The sequence below is a fragment of the Anastrepha obliqua genome, chromosome 2 (assembly GCF_027943255.1).
Source record: "Anastrepha obliqua isolate idAnaObli1 chromosome 2, idAnaObli1_1.0, whole genome shotgun sequence".
In the NCBI taxonomy this organism is placed as follows: domain Eukaryota; kingdom Metazoa; phylum Arthropoda; class Insecta; order Diptera; family Tephritidae; genus Anastrepha; species Anastrepha obliqua.
The window spans coordinates 117,939,783-117,964,646 of NC_072893.1; the positions used below are offsets into that span (position 1 = coordinate 117,939,783).

Sequence of the window (24,864 nt, forward strand, 5' to 3'; positions counted from 1 at the left end):
TTTCGTTCTGTTCAGTTTCATTCACAGAAAATTCTGTGAAGCATTCCAAAGCAAATAATTCGAAAATCCCTCACAAAACTAAGTGCCAACAACTTCACGCGAGCATAGCGCTTTTGTGCATACTTTGCTATGCAAAAATGACCTCATTTCGAGCGAGCTTAAGTACTCCTATGTATTTACATACAAATTTACACGTAATTAAATTCAATTGGAAAATGTGCGAGACAGCAACGCAATGAACAATTCGAAGAGCTGACAGTAAGTTATTAAAAAGGCTGACAGTAGTAAAAGAGGACAATATTAAAGGCGGAAAACAAAAGAATGAAAACTTAGTTGAAAGAAGTGAATAGGGAAAAATGCCTAGTACTGAAATCACTCACACAAATCGAGACTGTTTATACGCGCATAGGAAGCTCGAGGCTTGAGTATTTGGGTTAGGAATAAGCGCGCGTCCAAAAAATGCTTCAGCGGAAAAGGAGAACAGAGAAAACATTCCTACGCAGCTGAATGGCGCTTAAAGAGGATAATTATTGGAGATACTCGGGTTTTATAATTGCACGAATTTGGCCAACGAATAACCAGACTCATGAAAATAGTTGGATGTTCAAGCAGAAACGTCACTGTCTACTAGAAAACTAATAAAAAAAAGGGGTTGTCTGTAAAGTCGGTTTACTGACTATAGTTTAACGTGACAACGTCATAAGAAAATATTGATGGAATGGTTGCAATTTTCAAAACAAAATTTTAATTTTATTTGTTTGATATATATTTTGTATGGATATAGAGGAGGAGGTCAAAGGAATTGCAATGGAATAGGTCAAGTTACATTTACACAAACGTGAAAAATGACGAAACATTTATCAAATTCATGAAAGATATCTTCAATTTCGATTGTGCATCAGACGTTAATAAGTCAACAACACTAAGAGGCACCATCATCGATTTGCCTTTTTCAAGACCCTACACTCGAAACACCCTTTCATTTCCTACTTTTTCTATCATCGTCCTATTCTCAACAGAGAAATGGTTCATTACCATGCACACAGGAAGAAGGCATATGCAAATACAAGTATATGAATTTATATACCTACATATGCGCATATACATACATATATATGCTCACTCAAGTAGGACAGAGCCAGATGTCGAACGTTGCCGAACGCGGGGGCCGATTGTGCTCTTTGTCGTTCGTTCCGCGCTCTCGCTTACAGTTCAAGCACATTAGCTTACATTTGCTTGCGTACGGAATAGATTCGTATATTTGATACATATGTCCATATGACTTGTATGCATCTTTACATATAGATTTGTTTTTTTTGAAAATTGCGCGAAATTGTATATGTATATGCATGTTTATATACATATATTAGTATACAACATATCTTATAAGGTATATGGTAAATATTACCATACATTTTTTCCTTCATATATAATAAAAAAATTAATAATAATAACATTAAAACAACAGGTATTATTAACAAACTTGGTTTTATTTTAAATTCTTCAAGTAAATCAAATTAATAATAATCAATAAGAAGGCATATGCAAATACAAATACGTGAATTTATATATGTACATTTGCGCATATACATACATATATACGCTCACTTACATAAATAGGAGAGAGCAAGATGTCGAACGTTGCCTTTCGTTTGCTTTGTCGTTCGTTCCGCGCTTTCGGTTGCAGTTCATTCAAGGCAACGACAATAAGCAATGTAACGACAAATGAGCAAGGTAACGGCAATGAGCAAGGTAATGACAAATGAGCAAGGTAACACTAATGAGCAAGGTAACGACACATTTTTTCGTGCGTGCAGCCGGCTAAATCGAATTATAAGACGTTATCACGTCAATAATGAAAAGAAAAACTAAAAAAAATTGGAAGCCGTACACTGGCAGACATCCTAGAAGCAGGTTGCACTGCACCTTTCCAAAGTATTATACAGATATCCGCTCAGAGGTTTAACATTGCGTTCCGTGAGGCGATCGTTATTAGGAACATTTTTCCCATACATTGAATTTTATGTCCACAATTAGCGTCAAGGCTGGGGCGAATCGAATGTTAGCCATCCCAAAACACACACAGCGACTGTGGCGCGGTTTCGTTTAAGGGTCTCTTCGCGCTTGTGAACAAAGCCTGCTATAACTTTATAAGCCTGTTGCGAATAGCAGTGGTGTGCGACAAGTCAATGAAATAATTAGCACACGCCGGACTTGCTTGAGCACTCATAACGAGTAGAGATTTACCGCTTCACGAAGCTTTAGAAGGAAAACTAGCACTCTTGGTGTGGCCGTAATGAAGAACAATGCTTTCTACACATACACACACACACACACATACTTTAATTTATTTACATACAAACACGAGTGCATGTAATTATTTTATTGGTGCCATTAAAGCAGAAAATATAGCAAATTTCAACATTCGTGGTACTTTGAACAACACCGAACGTTTGCACCAAAAACCCCACAGAGGCCAGGCCACCCGAGCCAATTTCGAAACAAAGCCTACTGTGGAAAGCACGCATATGGTGTGTCAGCGGGCCACTAAACGTCCCAGAATAAGAGGTTAGCTTGCACACACGCTTGCTGTGGTCAGTGGGGCAGTGAGAAAAAAAGCAACAACAAGAGCAATATTTTAATTCGTTTAGCAGCGCAACACCAAAACTTCAATTGTCCAACTGGCAGATGCGTGTCAGCTGTTGGTTAAAAACTCATAAACTCATCGAGTTATACCGCTAGTATTTGCTATACTTACACATACCACAGCTGTGGTGGGCAAATGAGGCAAGACGCAACAGCCGCCGCGCTTACTCGTACTTAGTCAGCGCACACATGTTGCACATTGTGCAAAACTTCTGCTGTGCTGCGCATTGGCCTTAATCCAAACAACATATTGTACATATTTTGCTTTGTTGTTGTTGTTTTTTTTCTTTTGAAGAAGCAGCAAAAATTGCACACATGTAGATGGAAAAATTAAAAACGCACTTGCCTTTGTTGTTGTTGGTCTACGATGAAGAAATGCTAAGCAGCAAAACAGCAAATTATAAAAATTAAGATAAATAAATGAAACTTTGAATAGAAAATTTTCTATTAAAAAGTGCGCCAAAAACTTGTAGACACAAAGTTGTAAAATTGCATGGCCAAGCAAGCGGGCGCTTGGTTTACTTTGAACAATGGGCTGGCTGACTTCGATCATTTAATGGTTGGATGGCTGAAGGTGCCGCTGTTGATGTACAGTAAAACAAAAAAACAAAACGTATGGGTGGAAAATTCCCCGAGAAAAAGCCATAAAAATGTAGTTTTATGTTTGAGCGCAACAGCGGTAGCAGCAGCGGAAAAATAGCGGTTAAAAAAAAAGCTATAAAAAACGATTTGCAAAAAAAAAACACACACTCGGGTTTAGCAGCGACTGTCAGCGGATGAAATAAAGGCCGAGGATGTCGACACCGTCTAGCTGAGCTGAACTATTCGCAATCCATATGAAATGACTAAGCGGATTGCAATATGACGAATTTAGGTATTTGTACCATTTGAACTCGGTGGTATATTCTTTGTTAAAAGGGTCTCTATTTAACCACAAAAAACAAAAGATTGGATAAAAAAGAAATCTCGCCTGTGTTGAATAAACTGTAAACTTTCCTTTTCCCGCAAATGCATTTAACTGAATTTTCGTTAATGGGCTTTTAATTGACGCTCGAAAGCGACATTTTACATCACAGTTGCACATTAGCTGGAAACAGCAAAGGAAAAGCAAAGAAAAACAAAAGAAAAGCAAAGCCAAACAAAACCAAAAAAGAAAAACAAAAAGCGAAATACAAAGTAAAAAGCTAAACGCTAAAATTTTAAGTCATTTTTGATACGCGAAAAATTCGTGGAAAATTAATGCTTGCAGCTGGTAATGAGTGTGAAGGCGCACGGCCGGATGTAAGCCACGCATATCAGGCTAGACTAGCAATTATTAATTTTTTTTTTTGCACACAAATATTTCACTTATTTTTCTTACGTTCGACCACACAGACTCAAGTTTATCATAGACTTCCGTCAGCAAGTCCAAGTACTCAGTCTGGAAGACCCGGATAGATTACAGTGGAAGGATGGTAAGACGGGCAAATTGGTTCGAGGTCGCTCTTCCGCGAATCTTTTGGACTCATTGATAAATCTTAAGAGCTCCGGAAGAGGAAGAGTATTGAAGAACTTTATCTATACTCAGTACATCGCACGCCAACAGCCTAAACCGGATTCTACAAAACGCCGTACTGCTACAGAGAAAATGCGCTGCAATATCCTCATTCTCACGGCAGGGTAGGCAAATTGGGTTGTCAGTGATTCCCATGGCAGCTATATGCTGACCACAGGTGTTGTGCCCTGTGATTACAAACACCAGTACTCTCAGGTCCTTCCTACTAAGTTTTAGGAGAAAGATCGCTAGTTTATTGTCTGGTTCTTTCACAAAAACACTTGGCTCCTCTGTAGGAGCCCAACTTAGACCAACGTGTTCTATAGGTAGGCCTCATCAGGGCCCAAAGTCATCCATCCATAGTTGAATCGATGCAGAATTGGTTCAGGGCCTAGTGGTATGCTTGTCGAGCCTTTATGAGCCAGTTCATCAGCAGTTTATAAACTACTACCTCGCCACTTTTTCTCAATTAGCCACTAATCATTAAGAATACCGTAGCCATCTGTCTTGTAGCGTAGTACAGTGGTGCATCTCAAATTAACTCCCCCTTTCTCTATTTACGTCCGGTATCCCAACGGAGCTAAACGAATTTCATGCAGTGGCTCATTTTAAGGTTTGTAATAGTAAATAATATTGGCCTCAGTCGACATAGTGGACGAACTTTCTGTTCAAAAAGTAGCTGACATTTATCTTTTAATCGAATCGCGCTTGAGATATTTCTGTCTGTACTTGAAGATCGTCGGACCGCGACTTGTACTAAGAGTTCTAAATCTTTTGCACTAATAAAACCATTTCTTTATCGCTAAAGGAAGCAATTGAAAAATAAGTAATTGGCGCGTACACGGCTGTTAGGTGTTTGATCGAGCTCCTCCTCCTCCTATTTGGGACCTACAGTTTTAAGCCTGCTCTGATCGGCAAATGGTTTTGATGAGGAGATTTTTCATTGAAGAAATACACTTAGAGGTTTGCCATTTCCTGCCGATGGACGACCGCTATTAGAAAAAACTTCTTCTTCTGTGTTCATGCACAGAGATTCCAACCTACGCACTTTCGAATGGTAGTCACGCACCAACTCATTAGGCTATAGCGGCCGCCATTACATGGGCTAAAATATAATTGAAGGCATCATTACAGATCAAGGGTATGGATCAGTAAAAGACATCGAACCAACAAATTTTGAAAGGAAAATATTTGGAGTAACGCTTCTCAGATGAGTTAAAATTCAAGCTACTAATATTTGGAGTAATAACAAAATTTGGAAAACATTTCTCAGATGAGTCAAAATCCAAACTACCAAGAGAAAATCTATTCGAAATCGAAATTTTTTTGATTGCATTGGGTTGGTTCACTCCGAGCTCCTTCTGCTAGATCAACCAGTAAGTAATGAATATTATGTGAACGCATAAAAGCATTTGAAGGCCCTCTCAAGAGGTCAGAATTGTGGTCGAACAAATCACGTTTTTTTTACTACGTCAATACACCGGCTCATATATCTCACCCTGTACGTAACTGTTTGACCAAAAGCAACATTAACCCCCTTTCGATAGATGCGTATGCACCTGACTTTGCTCCGTGGAATCTTTTACTGCTCCCCCGACTGACTTTAACACTTCATGGAAAACATTTTCAGACGATGGGGACGATAAATTTGAATTCGTAGAAGAAGCTGAAGCCGATCTCTAAGTGAAGCCCTGTGAGAAGTGCTTTGAAGATTAGAATGTGTGAATTGGTTGCATGGAAGACTACTAGGAATAGAACTGAAGGAACAATTGTACAGTTTTTGTTTCATTGATCAATTCTGAGTACTTTTTGGAACATTAGTAAAAGCTCAAATTGATAGAAATGATTTTTGGCCTATAGCTATCGCCACTCGGTGGACATTGATCAACTTCCAAGAGAATATCTGCCATGAAGAAGCTTCCTATTAAAAGCAATCTGTCATTCAGAAAGAGGTATATAACTACAGGTACCTTCTATGCGGGAAAAGATCAAGCTGCATACCACGAAATCGGAGGAGAAGTTCGATACCTGTCAGTAATGCATACGTCACACTATTATTATACAATAATTTCAAGTATTTACCACGCCCACTTAAGATTTACTATTTACTATTTGAATCCCGTATATTACATTTCTTTCGTTGTTTCGGATTTAAAGCACTCGTTTGTGCGCCGAATTGCGCACAACAGCCGAGATGAGTTATGAGGGGACGAGATGAATAAAGATAGTCTGAGATGAGCTAAGATTGGCTGAGATGAGTTAAGATGGGCTGAGATGAATAAAGATGGACCGAACCGACCCAATATGGGCTGAGATGAGTCAAGATGGGCTGAGGTGAGCTAAGATGGGCTGATATGAATCAAGATGGGCTGAGATGATTCAAGATGGGCTGAGGTGAGCTAAGATGGGCTGATATGAATCAAGATGGGCTGAGATGAGTCAAGATGTGTTGAGATCATCCAAGATGAGCTGAGATGAGCCAAGATGAGCCAATATGGGCTGAGATAAGTTAAGATGGGCTGAGATGAGTCAATATGAGCCGAACCGAGCTCTTTGGTCGTATGCGGCGATGTTTTTAAGAAGCTAGTGTAGAAATAGAAATTGTTTCTGTTGAAACTACACACAAAAACAATCGAATTTATTACCTCCCATTTCGAAAGTCAGCAAAAATAGTACTATTCACATGTCATTGGCGATTGTTAGCAAGTGGAAATTTGTTGCTAACATTTCCAGCCATTTACGCAAGCAGCACGTAACGATTTGTATATTTTGACAGAAAACGTTTAAAATCCATTTGCGAGCTCACAAAAATTTGTGTAAATTTGCTACATAAATTACAAGCATTGTTGAGTTCGTTTAATTTGTGCTTTTATTTTATTTTCAGACTTTTAGTCACTACTATTCCTGGGCATTGAAATTAACACAATTAACACAATTGCTCGCCTAGAAAGAGGGAAGTGTGAGCGTCGTAATTTAGTACAAAGCAATTTTAGCAATTTGCGTTTTCGGTTTTAATCAAAATAAAGTTGGGAACATCTGAAAGTGAATGATGTCATTGGCAAGGCTCGTTCCGTATTTTTTAGTTTAAGTTATACTTTAAGTTTTTCATTCAGAAAACTTCACTTTGAATGTGTTATGAAATCGATTATTTGGTAATGTATGATGACTGAGAAATAAAGAAAGTCGAAGGTTTAGGAGAATGGCGGCTTATGTAGGAAAGAGGGAAAGCTTTCGACTGCCATTCATTTGGGAATGGCCATAAACGATTAATTTAAAAGCGATTCCAGCATCTCCAACTAGCGACTAAGGCCATATATTCTCGAGGTAGCAAGCATCCACTCGTGTGAGAGCGAACTAAAACGAGAAGAGCTCTGTTGGTCCCAATCTCGACGTGATCTCGGCTAGATTCAAGCTCCGTAGCGTCTGTTCAGAAGCATTAGCGACTACAAGCAAGCGTCTGATACCGAGTGAGCTGCTCGCTATCTTAAACGAATCTTTAAAGAAAAGTTCACCAGAATGGATTGTGATATCATGTGTGGAAGCGGTCCCGTGCATTTGCAGACAACCATAGCCGACAAACGTCTGAAGGGCTTTGATTTGTTAAATTTTCCGGTCCCATTATTGAGAAAATACCTCAACTAGATGCCGACTAGTTGATCCCCGCAAATACTGGCCTCACCCCAGCGAAAGAAAGGCGATGAACAAGCATTGAAGACAAGTTAAGAAGACACTCGAATATCATGGAATCTATTGTACCAGCCAAGTAAAGGAGCACAAATTCGGAGTTAGATTTCATGTACCAGACAGAGTTCGCCGTCCAGTATATCCATTCATCACATTTGAAAACCTTTCCACCACAAATCAATCAGAGTTAAAGTGAGATCCTTCAAGCGACCTCCCAGTATGAGCCCACGTCTTTACTAAGAACTTAATCTGGTTTCTGCCAACCGTTGTCTCCATCAAGTTATTAAAAATGTACTCGACAACTTCTTCATCAAGATGGGCGAAGAAGATGTCTGTGGGCACATGGACGGAAAATTTAACCTACACAACGAGACGGCCCTTAATGGACCGAGGTGGATCAACATCGCCGGGTCTAAAACATATTAAATTAAGATTAGATTAGATTTGTCGGGGTGGTCGGCCAAGTCCAAGCACTCAGTCAGGGAGACCATTGTACTATACCCGGATAGATACCTGTGGAAGGAATAGAGAGGCAGGATAGTAGCTAAAACATATTAGTCTATAGCATTAAGTTCCAGCCTGAAAAGATCCATCAGCCAACATAGTCGTCTTCTGATCAAAAAAGCTCGAAATCGAATTTATCTCGTGAAAAGGCGAAAGTTGTTGGGCACGCTACCGGTGTATTAGATGTAAATACGAGTCGAGGACTTAACATTGACACGGATCACTCTCTTTTTGCAGCTATGAATTCGCACACGCCTTCGTGCAGCAAAAAAAAGTGTGTCTAATAGCATACAGATACCTCGACGTTGAAAATCAGCAAGCCCAAAAGACTGGTGACAGGCTCACTGTCATGTTTCCGAGACTATTGTTGAACAAATCGATGCACCGAGCAATGAGGCCGCATTTCCCGCTCCCTGTATAATGTCGCCTCAGAAAAATTCTGATTTAGGGGAGTCCAAAAACATAGATAGTACCACGAGGATTGAAGGAGGTTCCACCAAGTATGATAGACTACTAGATATGGTCATCCCAGTAAAATTGAGAGAATCAAAAGACACATGACAGTAAAATTGTGCCCGCTCACTTCACATGTATTATTCGCTCTTTCAATCAGCCGACAGACGGCAATGAAGTAACAGAGCCACTGACTGCGCCGATCGTATATGACCAGGGCCATCTCTGTTTTGCCCACTTCTGTTGTAAATAAACCGACGGACATCTCCTTTATCACATCAGTAAACCAGCTGATTCCTTCAAAGTCGCTTAGAGCCGTTGAGAGGTTTGATGTTAGCCACATCTTCGTATTCTGTGCGTGATAGTTAGTGTGACGAGGAATGCCGCCCTGCCAGAGAGAGAGAATCAAAGGCGTTGACTAACCATGAGGGGACCCTACCGGGAGTGGAAAATGTAAGAGAGAAATATTATTCGAAGAAAAAATAGCCCAGGCTGAGTTTGAAGGAATTTTAACTAATTCGAAAGATGATTGTAATTGGGACGTGGAAGCTTCTGTATAAGGCTCAATAGTGGACTGGCTTTTCTAAGGCCAATCCGCCCCTTAGAGGAGGGCGGTGTTGTAAAATTTTAACGAGAATATCAAGCTGACAAATAGAGGCGCCAGACATGCCACGTGCATATTCTAAAATCTTAGTGGGTCTCAAACTCTGCGCAGAACTCTACTCTGTGGAAAATTGTTCTTTGAACGTTTGGAAAGAGAGTCACTTACTTCAAGTCAGATGTGCGTTGCAGTTGCTGCCTGTTCTCTGCAGAGGAAGGACTAAAGCGGATTATTTTTCCGCCATGGCCCCAGTTGTCCACATGTATCGTATCCTACTCTGGGGGACCTCGCTATGTACGAATGCAGGCAGATTCAGAAGCAATGTTACCCCCTGAACTCCATCAGCTATGAATGCAACACAAGAGTAATAAATTACATACAGAATTTAATACATACATCCTCAACATAGATCAGTAGCCTAGCAACAGACAGAAAAGAAAAATTGTGTAGAAAAAACTGAATTTCCGCAAACATTTAAAACCACTTTGGTGGAAACATCAAAATAAATAATAAAAATATAATAAATATTTCGGCGAATTACAAAGTGCAGCCACGAGATGCTTCAAATTAGGTCATCACAAATTTTGGCAACTGCTTGGGGGTGTACATATGTATGTATGTGTTTGTTTATGTAAATACGAAGCACTGCGGGCTATTCACTGATTGCAACTGAGCTTTGTTGAATTAGAACGAGTGCACATACACGAAAATTATACGAATATTGTAAAGCATTTGCGACAAAAATATTGCACACCCAAGTTTTTTTACATAATTTGTTTATTTAAATAAAAATCAAAAATTTGTTAAATTTTAAAGCTTTTACATGCAAAGCACATTAAAAGCAACAGAAATACATTTGTATTTGAAAATAATTACAAGCAAAACGGCTAAGTCAACTCCATATTTAGAAAAATATCCCGGAGAAACCATTCTAAAATTGGAAAAATGTTTATGGAATGCTAAGCGAGAAAGAAAATGGATAAAATGAAATAGAAAGACAGCATAGTAGAATGACCAGATCGCTGACGGTGGTGCATAATTTCATTAGAAAGGGTAGAACGGACGAAAAAACCATCCGGAATGCCAAATGATTCTGATTGAAAGAGATCCATGAGAGATATAACTATTTGTCGCTCATCATAAATTGGCTGCGTGTGATATAATAGAGAGAGAGAGAGAAAGAAAGAGAGAGGAAGAGAAAGAGAGCAGCCAGATTTACAAGCAGGAAAGATCAGAGTTCTCCAGTCAATAAAAGACAACGGAAAACGTGAATTAAGTTTGATTGAAGCGGTTGCCCACTATGGGACCCACTCAGGTTCATTGTTCATTGTGATACCGCGTGGGAAATTTGTACCTATCTCTCTTAAAACCAGTGGGTACTTTCCAAAAATTTTATATACTGACACCTGATACCTGATACCAGATTTCCACAATACTGAATTGTTCCAATTTATTAAAAAATATGCATACCTAAAATGGTAATTCTACTTCTGAATAGTGCCGTATAATGGCACAGGAGGTACGAGATCGTCTCTTCCTCTGCCTCATCTGGACAGCTTCTGCAAAAGTCATGTGTTTGTGACCTGATCCTCTGGTGAGCTAAGACTTTGTTTATTTTTACTTAGCAGAGCTTCTGTGCGTTTAGCATTGAGAGTCGGCCACAATTGTCGGGTGATTCTGCAGATAGTTTCATTAAGTATGTGTATGGCTATGTCATTGTCTGTGTACTCATCAGTCAACTCGGTGCCGAGTCTCCCTGGAGGTTGTCGAATCCAACGGTAAGCCTAAGCTATCAAAAAAAAAATGCAGATAAGACCACACCAGCCGCCACAAATCGGTACGATTATGATTTGCTGAAAATCATAGATTTTAGGTTAAGGAGTGAAAACGGGAACGAAATAGGAGCGAGGCTGCGGCCTCGTTGCCAATAGAACCCGAGCCTTTCCTTGCTATGGGACAACACGCCATCAAGGAGAAGCTCAGTAGTGAAGAGAGCTTTCTTGGCACCAAACTATGGAACTACGCCAGACGATTTCCCTACTGCGAGAGTACAACCAATAGAGGTTCAAAAAACTCATAACCCTTCCCAAGGATAAACTGAGAATTCTCATGGGCACTCTCACGGGCCACTGCAAACTGCGAAGTAATCAGCACATGATCGGGATTTGGTCTACAGACACTTGTCGTTTCTGCGACAAATCTCAGGCGACTCTAATACACCTTCTCCTGGAACGGAGCTTTATCGCGCGGAGAAGGTTGAGATGTGTTGGTCAATTGCAGCCAGAAGAAAGACATATACGCTCAATCCAACCTAGCTCTGTCCTGAATTTAATAAGGGAACTGGGTCTGGATGAGGTAATGTAGTGAGTAGTGGGCACAAAAGTCAATCAGGTCGAAGTGCAAACTTCATAGATAATCTAATATAAGAAGTGAAAAAGGGTCACGAAAGGGACGAAAGAAGTTGGGTCGGATGGCTACCAGAAATACTGGTGCGATAAAGAAATTCGTAGAAAATTTGCGGAAGGGAAAACTTTTATTATCTTTAATTGTAAGGGCAGAAGTAGCCCACGGAGCAGCCATTCCAATTCTATTTGTTACTAATACAGGTCGGGAAATCTTACGAACTTTCCTTTTTTTCTTTGCTCACTTCACTTGGAAGCAAGCCTTTTGCATCGTATACGATTCTGGGCTGTTGTTTTTGCGCTATCCCACGCGATGTCCGCATCTGCGAGCTCGCACACATCGACCTTTTCCAAGTATTCTTTGGCCGACCGCGACCTCTCCTCCTCCCTTGCGAGTTCCAATCGAGTGTCATTCTCGTCATGTTATATGGTGGTTTTCTAAGAGTGTGACCTAACCATCGCCAATTTCTGCGTTTGATTTGCCATAAGATGGGTTCTTCATTCGTTAATCTCTACAGCTACAACGCTGATGGTGTTCGGCCAGAATATTTTGCAGATAATGCAGAGGTATTTGTTGACGAAAGATTGTAACCTCTGTGTGTTGGTGTTAGAGACCAGCCACGTTTCACTTCCGTACAAAAATACTGACTTCACACATAATTGCTTTATTGTGGTTGATTCTCATAACTTTCATCTTGGCGATGTTGACTATATTTTTGCGTACACTGTATGTACCCTGAGTGAATTTAGTGCATGCGGAAAATAAATAGTCTGTGTGCATTATGGAAATTTAGAATATTTATTTGCTGAGTAATAGAGAAAATTACAAATTTATGCAAGCTAATTTTAAATTTGTAAATATTTAAAAATTATAGGAAAATTGAAAATGTTTTCAGATGTGTTTGGGGTAAATAATAAGCAGATGTGAATGTGGTTTGTAAGCGCAAATGAGGTAATGATATGCAATGTAGGAGATATATGTGTGTACGGCTATAAGTAGACTGGTGATGCCAATATTCGGGATCTCGAAATTTCGGGACTGGTTCCGCGACATGCATTTTTTAAATTTAGTAAAAGTTCCATAAGTTCTTGCACTTCAATGTACGGCTATATGTAGGCAAGTGATGCCAATATTCGGGATTTCGGGACTAGTCCCGCGACACACATTTTTTAAATTCAGTTAAAATTGCATAAACTCTTGCCTTTTATTTTTTTTAAATTAAAAGCATTTAAATATACAAATAGAAATTAGAGAAGAGTTGAATTCCATTGATTTAGAACAGAAAAAAAAATTAAAAATAACAAACAAAAAAATTCTTAACACAAACTAGCCCGTCTATTAATACATTAGACTTAGACTTTAATGCACTTAGGCACTTATTAAACAGCTGAATGGGTTCATGCTCAAAATGAGACGATCGAATTCCATTGCCTATCAACTCTTCATAAAAATCGTTATTGAATGAATGTTGATTGTCTGCTAAGCCGAATCAAAGCTGACAAAAGCCCGTAAATAGCAATGAGTCACATTGATAGCAAAAATTAAAAAAATCATTTGAGCTTGGCAACTCTTTAGTATTTATTTACATTTACAGGAACATTGGTTTGATGGAAACATTTTATTTTATTTTTTTTAATTTTATTTGGACTAAAAATGCCAATTCGAAACCGAAAAATCAGGAAATTCATTAGATTTAAAATGCGTCTACAAAAATAGTAAAACATTTAAAGTTAAGTCTTCTAACCATAATTTGAACTTGTTACACACAACTCGGCACTCAAAAACACCACTTTGCAAGTAAATTCTGTGTATATTGCACACTTAAGCTGGTTTTTGCACGTCAAAAAGTGAAATTTTGTTAACTAAAATATTAAAAAAAAAAAAACAAAAAAAAACACAAAACATGACTTTCTTTCAATAAGATTTTATTCCAAATTTTAGCTAAAAACAAAAGTTCGCTACGATATCGGGACTCATATCAAGAGATCCCGAAGCGTTCGGTACTCAAGTAAATAAAAATTTCGGGATCCCGGGATTGGCAACTTGTAATGAAAGCTTTGCACGTAAGCTTTTTTGACACTTGAAATTTTCGAGATCCCGGGATTGGCATTTGCACGTCAGGAAGTGAAAATTTGTAACCTAAAAATTGAAAAAAAAAAATAATAAAATCTAATCAACATAAGAAACAAAAAAATTGACTTTCTTTCAATAAAATTTTATTCCAAATTTTAGCTAAAAAAGAGTTGACTACAATACCGAGATTCATATCAACTGGCCCCGAAATTTTCGGCACAAAAATAATTTTACATATCGGGATCTCGTGATTGGTAACTCTAACACTCAACTTGAACACAGGTTAGCTTTTTCGTCACTTACAGTTTTCGTGATCCCGGGATTGGCATTCCTTTTCCATGTCAAAAAGTGAAATTTTGTAAACTAAAAATTCACAAAAACATATAAACCCAACTAACAAAAAAAAGGCATAACTGTCTTCTTATTCCAAGTTTTACCAAAACAAATTTCGCTACGATGCCGGGACTCATATCAACTGATCGCGAAATTTTCGATACTTAAATAAATCTAGATTTCAGAATACCGGGATTGACAACTCCAACACACAACTCTAATGAAATCCACATAAGCGTTTTCGTCACTTAAAATTTTCGGGATCTCAGGGTTGGCAAGCCTTTCATTCGTCAAAAAGTAAAATTTTGTAAACTAGAAAATTACAAAAAAAAAAAAATACAACAAAGAACAAAAAAAAAAACTTTCCTCTTACTCCAAATTTTAGCTAAGAAAAAAATTCGCGACGATATCGAGATTCATATAAACTGGGTTGGCAAGCCTTTCATAGGTCAAAAAGTAAAATTTTGTAAACTAAAAAAATACACAAAAAAAATGCAACAAAGAACAAAACAAAACTTTCCTCTTATTCCAAATTTTAGATAAGAAAACAATTCGCGACGATTCGAGATTCATATAAACTGAGTTGGCAAGCCTTTCATACGTCAAAAAGTAAAATTTTGTAAACTAAAAAATTACAAAAAAAAAAATACAACAAAGAACCAAAAAAAACCTTCCTCTTATTCCAAATTTTAGCTAAAAAAGAGTTGACTACAATACCGAGATTCATATAAACTGATCCCGAAATTTTCGATACTAAAATAATTCTAGATTTCGGGAGCCCGGGATTCACAACTCTAGTAAGCCCACGTCGACAAGCAGGTGGCTGAATTATAATGCATAAATATTGTTTCTCTGGCCAAGAAATAAATATTTTTGGAAAATACTTAAAGCACCAACAAATTGTTTTAAATGAATGCGGCTAAAAGCAGAAAAAACGACAATTTATTCAATGAATTTGGCGAAGAAATATGCAAAAAATTTGCACAAGCTTTGATTTGCTTTGTAGCTGAAAATAGGTTGAACGCTAATAAAACAAAATTTAAATATCTTTGTTTTACTTTTCAGCGCCCGAAATAGCGGCATACCAGCCCCATAAATTATACATCATATTTTTCCAACAAGTGTCTGGTGGCTGCTTCATGGTCGAAAAATGCGGGTGTATTGTCATCAGCGTTAGCATAAAGGCCCTAAATGACATGCAAATTAATCGCCGCACAGGGCTTTTGTTAATGATGAGAACGATATATGATTTTTACTATCGACAAGTGGTTGATGAGTTTTAATATAATATAATATATTGCACACCAACACCGGGTGGTTCAAATGCTGGTAACTTTTTGAATCGCATGTTGCTTTGACACTGACAGCTTTCTCCCATTCGAGATCTTAACTGACAATGGCATGGCGCCGTGGACTAAAAATGAGACTTTTTGCACTTGAGCAGTGTCAGGAAATCTTGAAAACCGGTTTGTGAAGTAAGTGTTGGATCGTCAAAATGTCGTGTTTATGCAAAGTTTTTGAAGTTTTGACTGAAATGAAGCACACATATTTAACGCATCTAGGAATTAAAAAGGTGTGTAGTGTGAATTTTGGAGCTTTGTTATCATTGGCCCTTTTCTTCGAAAATTCCTAATTACCAAAAATGGTGATGAGCCCTGATTACTGACTTTTTGAGACTGAAATTGACGCTATTAATTAAGAAATTCTTTGTGTTTCAACAGGATAACGCCCTTCGCCTACCAAAAAATCGTCCTTATGACCTTTCCGGCCGATGAAATTGTCTTCGCCTTCTTTGGAGCAGACTCACCGGGAGAAATCCATTGTTTTGTTGTTTCTTAGTTTCTGTTGTGTAATGATGAGTCCAGATTTCATCAACGGTGACAACTCAACTCAAAAATTCCGACAGTTCTCGTTTAAATTGTTCCAAACACTGCATCGAAGTTAAGTGGTGTCCACTTGTGAGCAATCGCAGCACCCAACGACATTTTATTTAATCGCCAACTTATCATGTAAAATATTAATTACCGTTCCGGTCGATACACCTATGGCCTCTGTTACTTGACGCACTTTCATTCGTCGATCAGCGAGCGACTTTTTGAATGATTTCCTCGCTCCTCATCGTAAACGGATGTCCGCCCACGTTTAAATTCGTTGAACCAATATCTAACTGAGGTCATAGATGGCGAAGCATCCCCATAGACAACATCCAATTTTGCTTTTATCTCCTCGCATTTTTTGCCATCCAAAAACAAAAAGCGAATTACCAAACGATACGATACGATCTTTTTCCATCTTAGCGAAAATCACGAAACACGTCTTACTCGAACAGCTGCCAAATTCAAATCAACCTATTAACCCGTCTGAAATTTGTTTCTCCGTCGTTTGATAGACGGCAGCACACGATGCTAACATCAACTACCTTCAAAGTTTCACTTGCACTTGAACCACCCTGTGCTTTCAATACACGCCAATATTACGCCGGCAAGGAAGCCACACAAAGCCATACAAATTCGCATTTATTCACGATGAACTCATCGCGAAATTTTAATACTTTTTTATGCCTTTTTCACAGCAGTCGACAGCAATCCAAATGTGGGAAAACTGTTTGAAGAATCAACGCATCGCACTGACGCACTCATCGCTGCACGCTTTAACGCATTGCTGAATATTTTTCAGTATTTTTTACCATTTATTAATTTTTATGCAGGAATATTCAACGCCAATATGAATTAATATTGGCAATGTAATCACATAAAAATCTACATATAAGGCAACAAAAAACCGAAATTATCAGCAGCTGAGCAAACGAATTAAATATGGCTAGACAGTTGGGTGACACTGTGCGGCTGTGGAAAGGAAATAAAATGAAAAAAAATTTATAGGCACTTCTATGAGCCTGTTTAATGACTAATGAAATAAAGGAAGTTGTGAAAATATCCAATATGGAATTCGCAAAATGACGCGGCAGCCGCTGAATGCGCTCACGAGTTGCATATCGAAGTAGTTCGAGGTTTGCTGTTTCAAACATCAAAATGTTAGAGAGAAGGTTTTTTACTATAGGGAAGTTGTTCCGGCAGGCAATAGTACACCTTTGATTGTACTTTTATCAAAAAAAGCAAATAAGCAAATAAAATTTCATTAATTTGTATTGTAGAAAGAAATGAGGTTTGAAGGTGTTGAAGAGACAACCCTTTTTCCTTCTTTAACTAGGCATACGGCCATATCTTGGAAGCAGCTTTAGAAATAGTTACAATTCAGAACACGCATTATCTTAAAAATAAAATTATTAATTTGATATAATCTTTATTTTCTTCACAATTAATCAGCTGTCTAAATTTCTCTTCCTCTAAAATAAAAATCTCACTAAACAGCGCCGGCTATACAAATACACACACAGTTAAACTCTGCCTGTACTTGTCAAGAATGAAGGAAATGAGATTGCGCCCATCAGAGAGTGCGTGACGTCACGTTTGCGAGTTGTGCAGTATTGCCAACCATTTGCTCTTCGCAATAAATTTAGTGCTTTTTTATACCCAAAATGCGAAAACTTTTAAGTTTCCTGTTTGTTTCTTTTTTTAATTCAAAGCTACCGAAACTCTAAGTTAAAAAAAAACTGTATTATTAAACAAAAGGATGTTAAAAAAGGTGACTCTGAGAAGATTTTAGTGCTAATGAAAATTTGTTGATTCCTATAAAATTTGATATTTTGAAAGAGCAAATTTAATTTTTTATTCCTTTTAAGGTTATGCAAGAATATTAAATCTTCTTCTGTCAACACTTCTTAAGATTGAAAACCATTTTACACATTTTAAAAAGCGTTTAAACTTTCTGAATCCGAATTAAAACCATAGGGTGTAATCGATTCTTCTGGTCATCAATCCTTAGTAGGACATAGTGCATTAATTTATAGTAAAAATAAGCAAAAAATACCAAAAAATACTAAAGAAACCTTAATGACATTTTTACAAAAAGAGTACCTTATCTAGTTACATAAACTCAAATATAGTAAAAAAGTCGTTCCCTTAACTAAAGAGTTTCTCTTAACAAAAAGAAACTCATAAATTAAATTGTACATATCCATAACACATTTATTTAAAAAAGCGCACATTTTAAAAACACTTTGTCACGCATACAAAGTTAATTAAGTAGTTCAATAGAAATTTAGTATTTTACTTCCTTTAAATGGGCATTTTAGTGCGTTTTTATATCCAAAGCTAGGCAACACTGCAGTAGCGAGAGAGAGATTTGACTGCTGAAAGCAGAAGAACACCAGCAACAACTGCAATCGCGGGCAATGCTACCAGATGTTAAAAAAAGTAAAGCTAAATAGAACTGAGTCAACTATTTACCTAATTATTAAAAAATGTATATTTTACAAAATTATAAACATTACATTTTAATTAGAACAGGCTAGAAAAATGTCATGAAGAAAGAACTAAAATTCCGAGACTAAATAACAAAAAAATATCCTAAATCAAGTTTCGAAAATGGTAATCTGGCCATACTGGAGCTGAAACCACGTAACTCGTTGTCAAATTCGCTGAGAGCAAAGTAACGGGACCACGATAGGCGCCATCTCATTATTCTTTCCATCATGTCTGCAGCAGTATTTCCGCGCAGAGAAAGAAAAAATCGTGTCGATGTAATTCACGTTTTTATTCTAACCGCCGTTTTTACATTTTTGGCATCGCCTACTATCTAATGTATAATTGTACAAGTACAAAGTTCCATGTAAGTGAAGTACAATTGTTCGTATAAGAGAGCAGGATTGGTTTGCAGAGTTGTATTTAGAATTCAACAATGTCTACTTATGACAGATTCCCAGAGTTGTTGTTGTCATTTATTTTGTTTCGCTCTTTCATTAGCACTCCAATCTGTCGCACACTTTACGCAAGATCTCCCGCTCACGCTAACTCCTCACTGTCTCATTTTTTTCAGACACTCCCCAGTGCTTTTGTTGCAATCTTTGATGTATCTCAAGCAACAATTTCGAAGCTAAGCGAGCAAGAAACCAGCGAGAGTTGGAAATGCCCTCTCCCAATTCAATAGGGCAGCAAACGTTTTGTGAACAAACTACTCGATACTTGGCACCACATAATTGATTTCAATTGGACAACAATTAGTTTGTCGTGCAACATAATTGTACGGAATGTTAATTCTATTTTTCTCTGCTCTAAAATTTAGTAGTTGATAAAAGGTCAATGATTGTTGTCGATACGTATTCGACATGTTTTCTAGGTATTGGGGTAGCTTATCAGAGGCTGATAATTTTTTCTGTAATGGAGGGGAATCAGTTAACCAAAAATTCTCTTCAAAAGTTGATATTAAAAATGGAGTTTAGCTCAAGGGAAGCAGATCCTATGAACTTTTTTGTATTGAAAATTTCAATTTAAGGTTGGTTTGTGTGATCAGCACACGAGTGTCATTACCGGCATTTCTCTCTCCATACAAATGGAAAGAGAGACCTGTCGCGAAACTTTCCGTTTACCTAATATACTTAGCTAGCATGGAAAATGGTGATTTTTGAGACCTGATGAGGTCTTGCAAATATTTTCCAGGATCTCACGGTCAAAGTTTCGAGTACAAGCTAGCGAAATTTTCCTCCAATAACCTCTATAAATCTAAGATTTTGTGAAAGAGACTGCTATCGGACTATATTACCAACGATCAGCTAAAGATCTCAGGTATTCTATTTAATCTAAGCTGGACGGTACGTGTACTGAAACAAGAATGCTTTGAGCTGGATTCCGGAAAAGTCAGTGGTCATATTTCAGATGAAGGTAGTTAGGTGAAATGGTTGAAGAGCCAGTCTGGCACTCCTCAAGTAGCACTAAAGCACCGTTTTGATACCATTATGAGACCTTCAACAGGCAGATATCTACAGCCAGCCAGAGCTGTTGATATAATGGAAAAGATTTATTAGATTTAGGTATGCGCAATGCCCTAGGCTGTCGAAGAAAGTAGCATCCAGTGATTTTAATTGTCTAGCTACCAAACCCGGATATTTAGAGTGAAAGTGCTCAACAGTCTCCTTCTCTGAAAGGTCCCCACAGCTTCTGCAATGGGGGTTAAATGGTAATCCTAGCTTTTCTGCGTTTGTGCCGATCGTCCAGCGACCGGTAAACACAGGTACGAGTTTGGAAATTGAATGGCGAGTAGTCCAAAGGACTTTCGGAGTCCTCCGCATATTGTATTGGTAGGATCTTCTGAAAACGTAATGTTAAGGGAAAGGATTAGAAATTAAGAAAATTGACGGCGCCAAAAGAGCAAGCTGCCTCGAAAATGCCCTCGTCTGAATGAGGTGGAACTATCCTTTAGGAGTCCCAAGAAAAATAATATAGAACTATGAAAAAAATAATAGGAGTCTAAGAGAGAGAATTTACCACTCACTGCAGTAAGTCAAAAGCGAAAAGCAAACTCAGAAACTTCTAACTACTTTCCGAAGAGGCTCTAAACGTCCAATGGAGCATATAAGAATGGACTAAAAACTTCATAGCAACTTAATATTAAGAGGATTAAATGGGAAAAATCGGAATGCCGTTTATATAGGTTGATATTGGAAACATCAGTGGATATCTTAAGTAATTATCTAGAGGTTATAAGTCTAAGACTCTTACACTTCGAGGCGTGACTGTCATCTACATTCAAAAGAACATCGTAAGTATTCTTGGACAGCCTCTGAACGACTTTTGTATGCAGTTAGAAGAGCCCAGAAACTCTTACTGTAATTTGAGATAATCTGTCCGTTAGATGGTACTTTCTGAAGAAACGGACTGCGAGTTATTGGGTTGCTGGTGATAAGTTAGATTAGGTTGTAATAGTTGCCCAGAGAGTGGGCCCACTTGGACGAAAGAAGTTTGGTTCACCCTTTGTGATACAGAGGGAGTCAGGGAGTGCTTAATTTAATTGCTGGCAGAAAGTCTTTCATTTTCTAAACCGGCACAGGCTTTAGTGATTTTAATTAAGTGCCAGCTTAAGGGATATTTTTAGGTCGCAATCCAGTAATAAATAATTATAATAAGAGCCTCCGATATTCGTGCGAAAAAGATCTAACAAAGTCTTTGTGAAACGAGAAGAAAGTCGGTTTGCCATGAAGCAGTTCAATGAAATGCGGGGCATAATTTCCCATGAATTTTGGAGTAAAATTTCTCTTGATACTTAGGCAACAATGCGAATTGAAATCTATCTATAATCCATATCAAAGGACCACCTACTGGATCCAAATTTTTGATTTGAAAGCAATTTGAGCATTCTGTGTGGAAAAAATCTTACATTGCTCGAGTCATTCTGTAAAAATATCTCATCGCTATCGTTGAAAGGTTAATCCAATTGACAGCTGTCGAAGTGAAATTTTATCAAGTTTTATTATTCTCTTCCAAGTTTTAGTATTAAATTTAATTCGGCGAAAATCGAGCAAATTGAATGGAAAAATCGGCGGTTGCTCGAGTCATTGCGTAAAATTAAATTTAAAAATGTTTTTAAATTAAAAATTTTCATAAAAAGTCTCATAACTTCTCTTAAAAAGTCTCATAATTTATGATAAAATTATAATTTCTTAGAGTTACCATTCTATAGTTCCTTCGCTCCAAAGCTCTCAAAGTGACATTTTTACATTCTCTTTTCACTAAAACTAAATCTATTTCGGAAGCAGTTCACGTAAATTGTTAAAAAAAAATTGCTGACTAGGGAAATCTACATACAGTTGCTCTGGAATTAAAATTTCCCTTAGCTACCACTCCAGTGTTAGTTCATTTGACAGTTGTCAAAGTGACATTTGAGTAATCTCTTTTTATTAAAACTAAATTCGGTTGGAGCAGTTAGCCTGTCTAGAAATATCTGTGGCTGCACGAGCCGTTACGCAAAAATTTTACAGAGTTACCATTCTAGAGCTAATTTACTCCAAAGCTGTCAAAGTGACATTTGCATATTTTCTCTTTACTAAAACTAAATCTATTTCGGCAGCAGTTCGCGTAAATTGTTTAGAAAAAATTGCTGACTAGGAACAAAAGAAAATAAAAACTTCCCTTAACTACCACTAGAGCGTTAGTTCATTTGACAGCTGTCAAACTGACATTTAAATATTCTTTTTTTATTAAAACTAAATACAATTTGGGAGTAATTCGAGTTTTCAGCTTGACTTGGAATATCTGTGGCCACTACAGTCATTGCATAAAAATTTCTCAGAGTTACCATTCTATCGCTAATTTACTCCAAAGCTGTCAAAGTGACATTTGTCTTATCCTCCTCTCACTTGAACAATGAAAATATTTTTTATATGTTAAAATTCTTATACAAACTTACACCTGCTACCCGCATCGGCTCCATTACCCAACTCCACACCTGCATTGTTGCCACCACCACCACCACCAGCAGCGCCACCAGCACCATTGCCACCGCCCTGCCCCATCACAACCGTCGGCAGCAAATCGATTTGTTGCGCACGCGGACGCATTTCACGATAGTCACTGACGAACTCATCGCGTTCGCCGCGCAAACACGAAGCCAAACCGCGCGACGAGGTGCGTCGATCACCGCGCTCCTTCTCCAACGACCGACAGTACAGGTGTGTGGTGCGCTGCAGTGATTGGGTTTTCGAGGCGCTGCCGCTGCCAGTATTGTGGTTGCCGCCGCTGGTATCCGGTGTAGCGTGCGGCGGTGGCAACACCAGTTCGTTGTGCAAAATTTGCTGTATCGGCTGTTGTTTCTCTTCCGGTGGCGGTATTGCGACGCAATTCATTTTATTTGTTGTTGTTGGTGATTGTTGGTTCGGTTGACTAAATGTTGTTTATGTTGTTGTTGTTGTTTTGCTGATAGCATAAATTAAGTTTGAATTAGCTTTCCACTTGATTATTAATTCGATTAATTAGCGTTCAGTTTTTTTATTTTTATTTTTAATTAATAATTTTTGGTTTCGTTTTGTGTAATCCTATTCATATTGAGTTGTACATATAAATATATGTGTACATATGTATGTTTTTGGTTCCGTTACACGCATCTGTTTTAGTTTTAATTCAGTTGTTATGTTTTTTTTTCTTTAATAAATTTAAACTTTAATACTTTTTTGTTACCCGTTTGGTGTAGCGCCTTCGTGAAACGATTTTACTAGTACCGTTATATTTTGTGAATTGCAGCATTATCATAAATAGCACTCAGGTGTTTGATTGCGCGTCTAAGATTAATTTTTTTAATAACCAGTTGCTGTAAATCAGAAAAAAATTATATTTAGTTACGTGTCGAATTTCGAAAAGCTGGAATCTGTACCCCAAGTTGCGGCGACTGGTTGACAAGTGCAGAATATCTTACTTTTTCTGACAGCTCTCAAAAATATTTACATATAACTGCCGCTAAAAATTCAATTATTTGTATTTCAACCAGAAACAAAAGCAAAAACATCGTGTCCGAAAGCAGAACCCAGACTCCCTTAGTACTAAGCCAATAGAGACCACCTCCGGAAGTCGTTAAAGAATATTTTCTTTAAACGCTCAAGTCATGCGACAGGAGAGATATAGTCTCTCAGCATCTTAATTATACAGATATCTATCTCAAAAACGGCAAAAGAGAAGTCAAGATCCCACCTTTCCTTTAATGAAATCTGCTGAATCGTCTTTTGCATTAAAAAAATCTTGTCATTGCCGGTTATGATTTCGTCAATGAAACCCCATCCACGAAAAATACTTCACTCCTGCTTTACAACCCTGTAAGAACTCCATTGAGCAGCTTCTTATGTCATGAGTTCACCCCTATAGCCTTTATACATAATAGACGCGACCCTTTTCCATACAAAACTTCCATCCTAGGACTCCTTTCGTATCATATTTTGATCAGCAGTATTCCTCTCTAGATAATCATATCCATCCTTGGAATATACAGCCTGCTCACCAGTATACTTCATAGCCATATTTTGACCAGAAATATAGTATAATATATTTTAACATCTGTCTAAGAGATGCCCAAGAGATGGCAGGATTTTGTGAGACTGACCTTTAATGCCTAACAATGCCTTACGAGAATAAAAATTGGGCATTTTAAACTAAATTTAATCAGAAGGTCTAAACGATCTTTCTTCTATTAACCGTTTGTCCCACTTTTCTTGGGCTTTCAGCTAATGCCTTAAGCTATGCCCAGGTTGGGTGTTCGTCTATACAATTTTTTTTTTGTGGTCGGGACAGACTAACAAGTACAGCAATCAGACACAATTAAGTCCATTGTACTACACTCGGGTTCCCTTTTTGTGTGCCAATGCCACATCAGGCCTCAAGCCTAATTCGAGCGAAGGCCGGGCAGATGCACAGAAAGTGGTCCACCGTCTCAACCTCCTCTCCACATGCTGGCCAGAGTGCATTATCAGAGATGCCCACATTTCATCAGTTCAACCAGCTGCCTACTATCCCCTCTGCTTAGTGACAGGAGGAACTGCTCGCTTGTGGGTTAGAGTAAGCCGTTTGCCAACCGTGGGTTTGATGGCTGCAGAAGGAAAGTCAGATTCCATCAGCAAGCTGAGTGTCTCACTTTGCCTCTCCGTGAACAAGTCATCAGATTTCGTAAGCGACCCCAGCTTTCTAGTTGGGTTACTTTTCAAGATTCTAACCAATTTCGCCGTGTCATTCAGAGATTCAATACCGGTGCAGAATTC

At 38.0% G+C, this 24,864-nt stretch overlaps 1 protein-coding gene across 1 annotated transcript in view; it reads right to left on the bottom strand.

Moving 5' to 3' along the window:
- Positions 1-23,199, bottom strand: part of LOC129238380 (uncharacterized) — a 55,345-nt gene extending 32,146 nt beyond the window's left edge. The window contains exon 1 of the mRNA XM_054873406.1: positions 22,533-23,199. Coding sequence (XP_054729381.1) covers positions 22,533-22,968 — 436 coding nt within the window. The 5' untranslated portion in view covers positions 22,969-23,199. The remainder of the gene's footprint in view (positions 1-22,532) is intronic.
- Between the last annotated feature and the right edge of the window lie 1,665 nt (positions 23,200-24,864).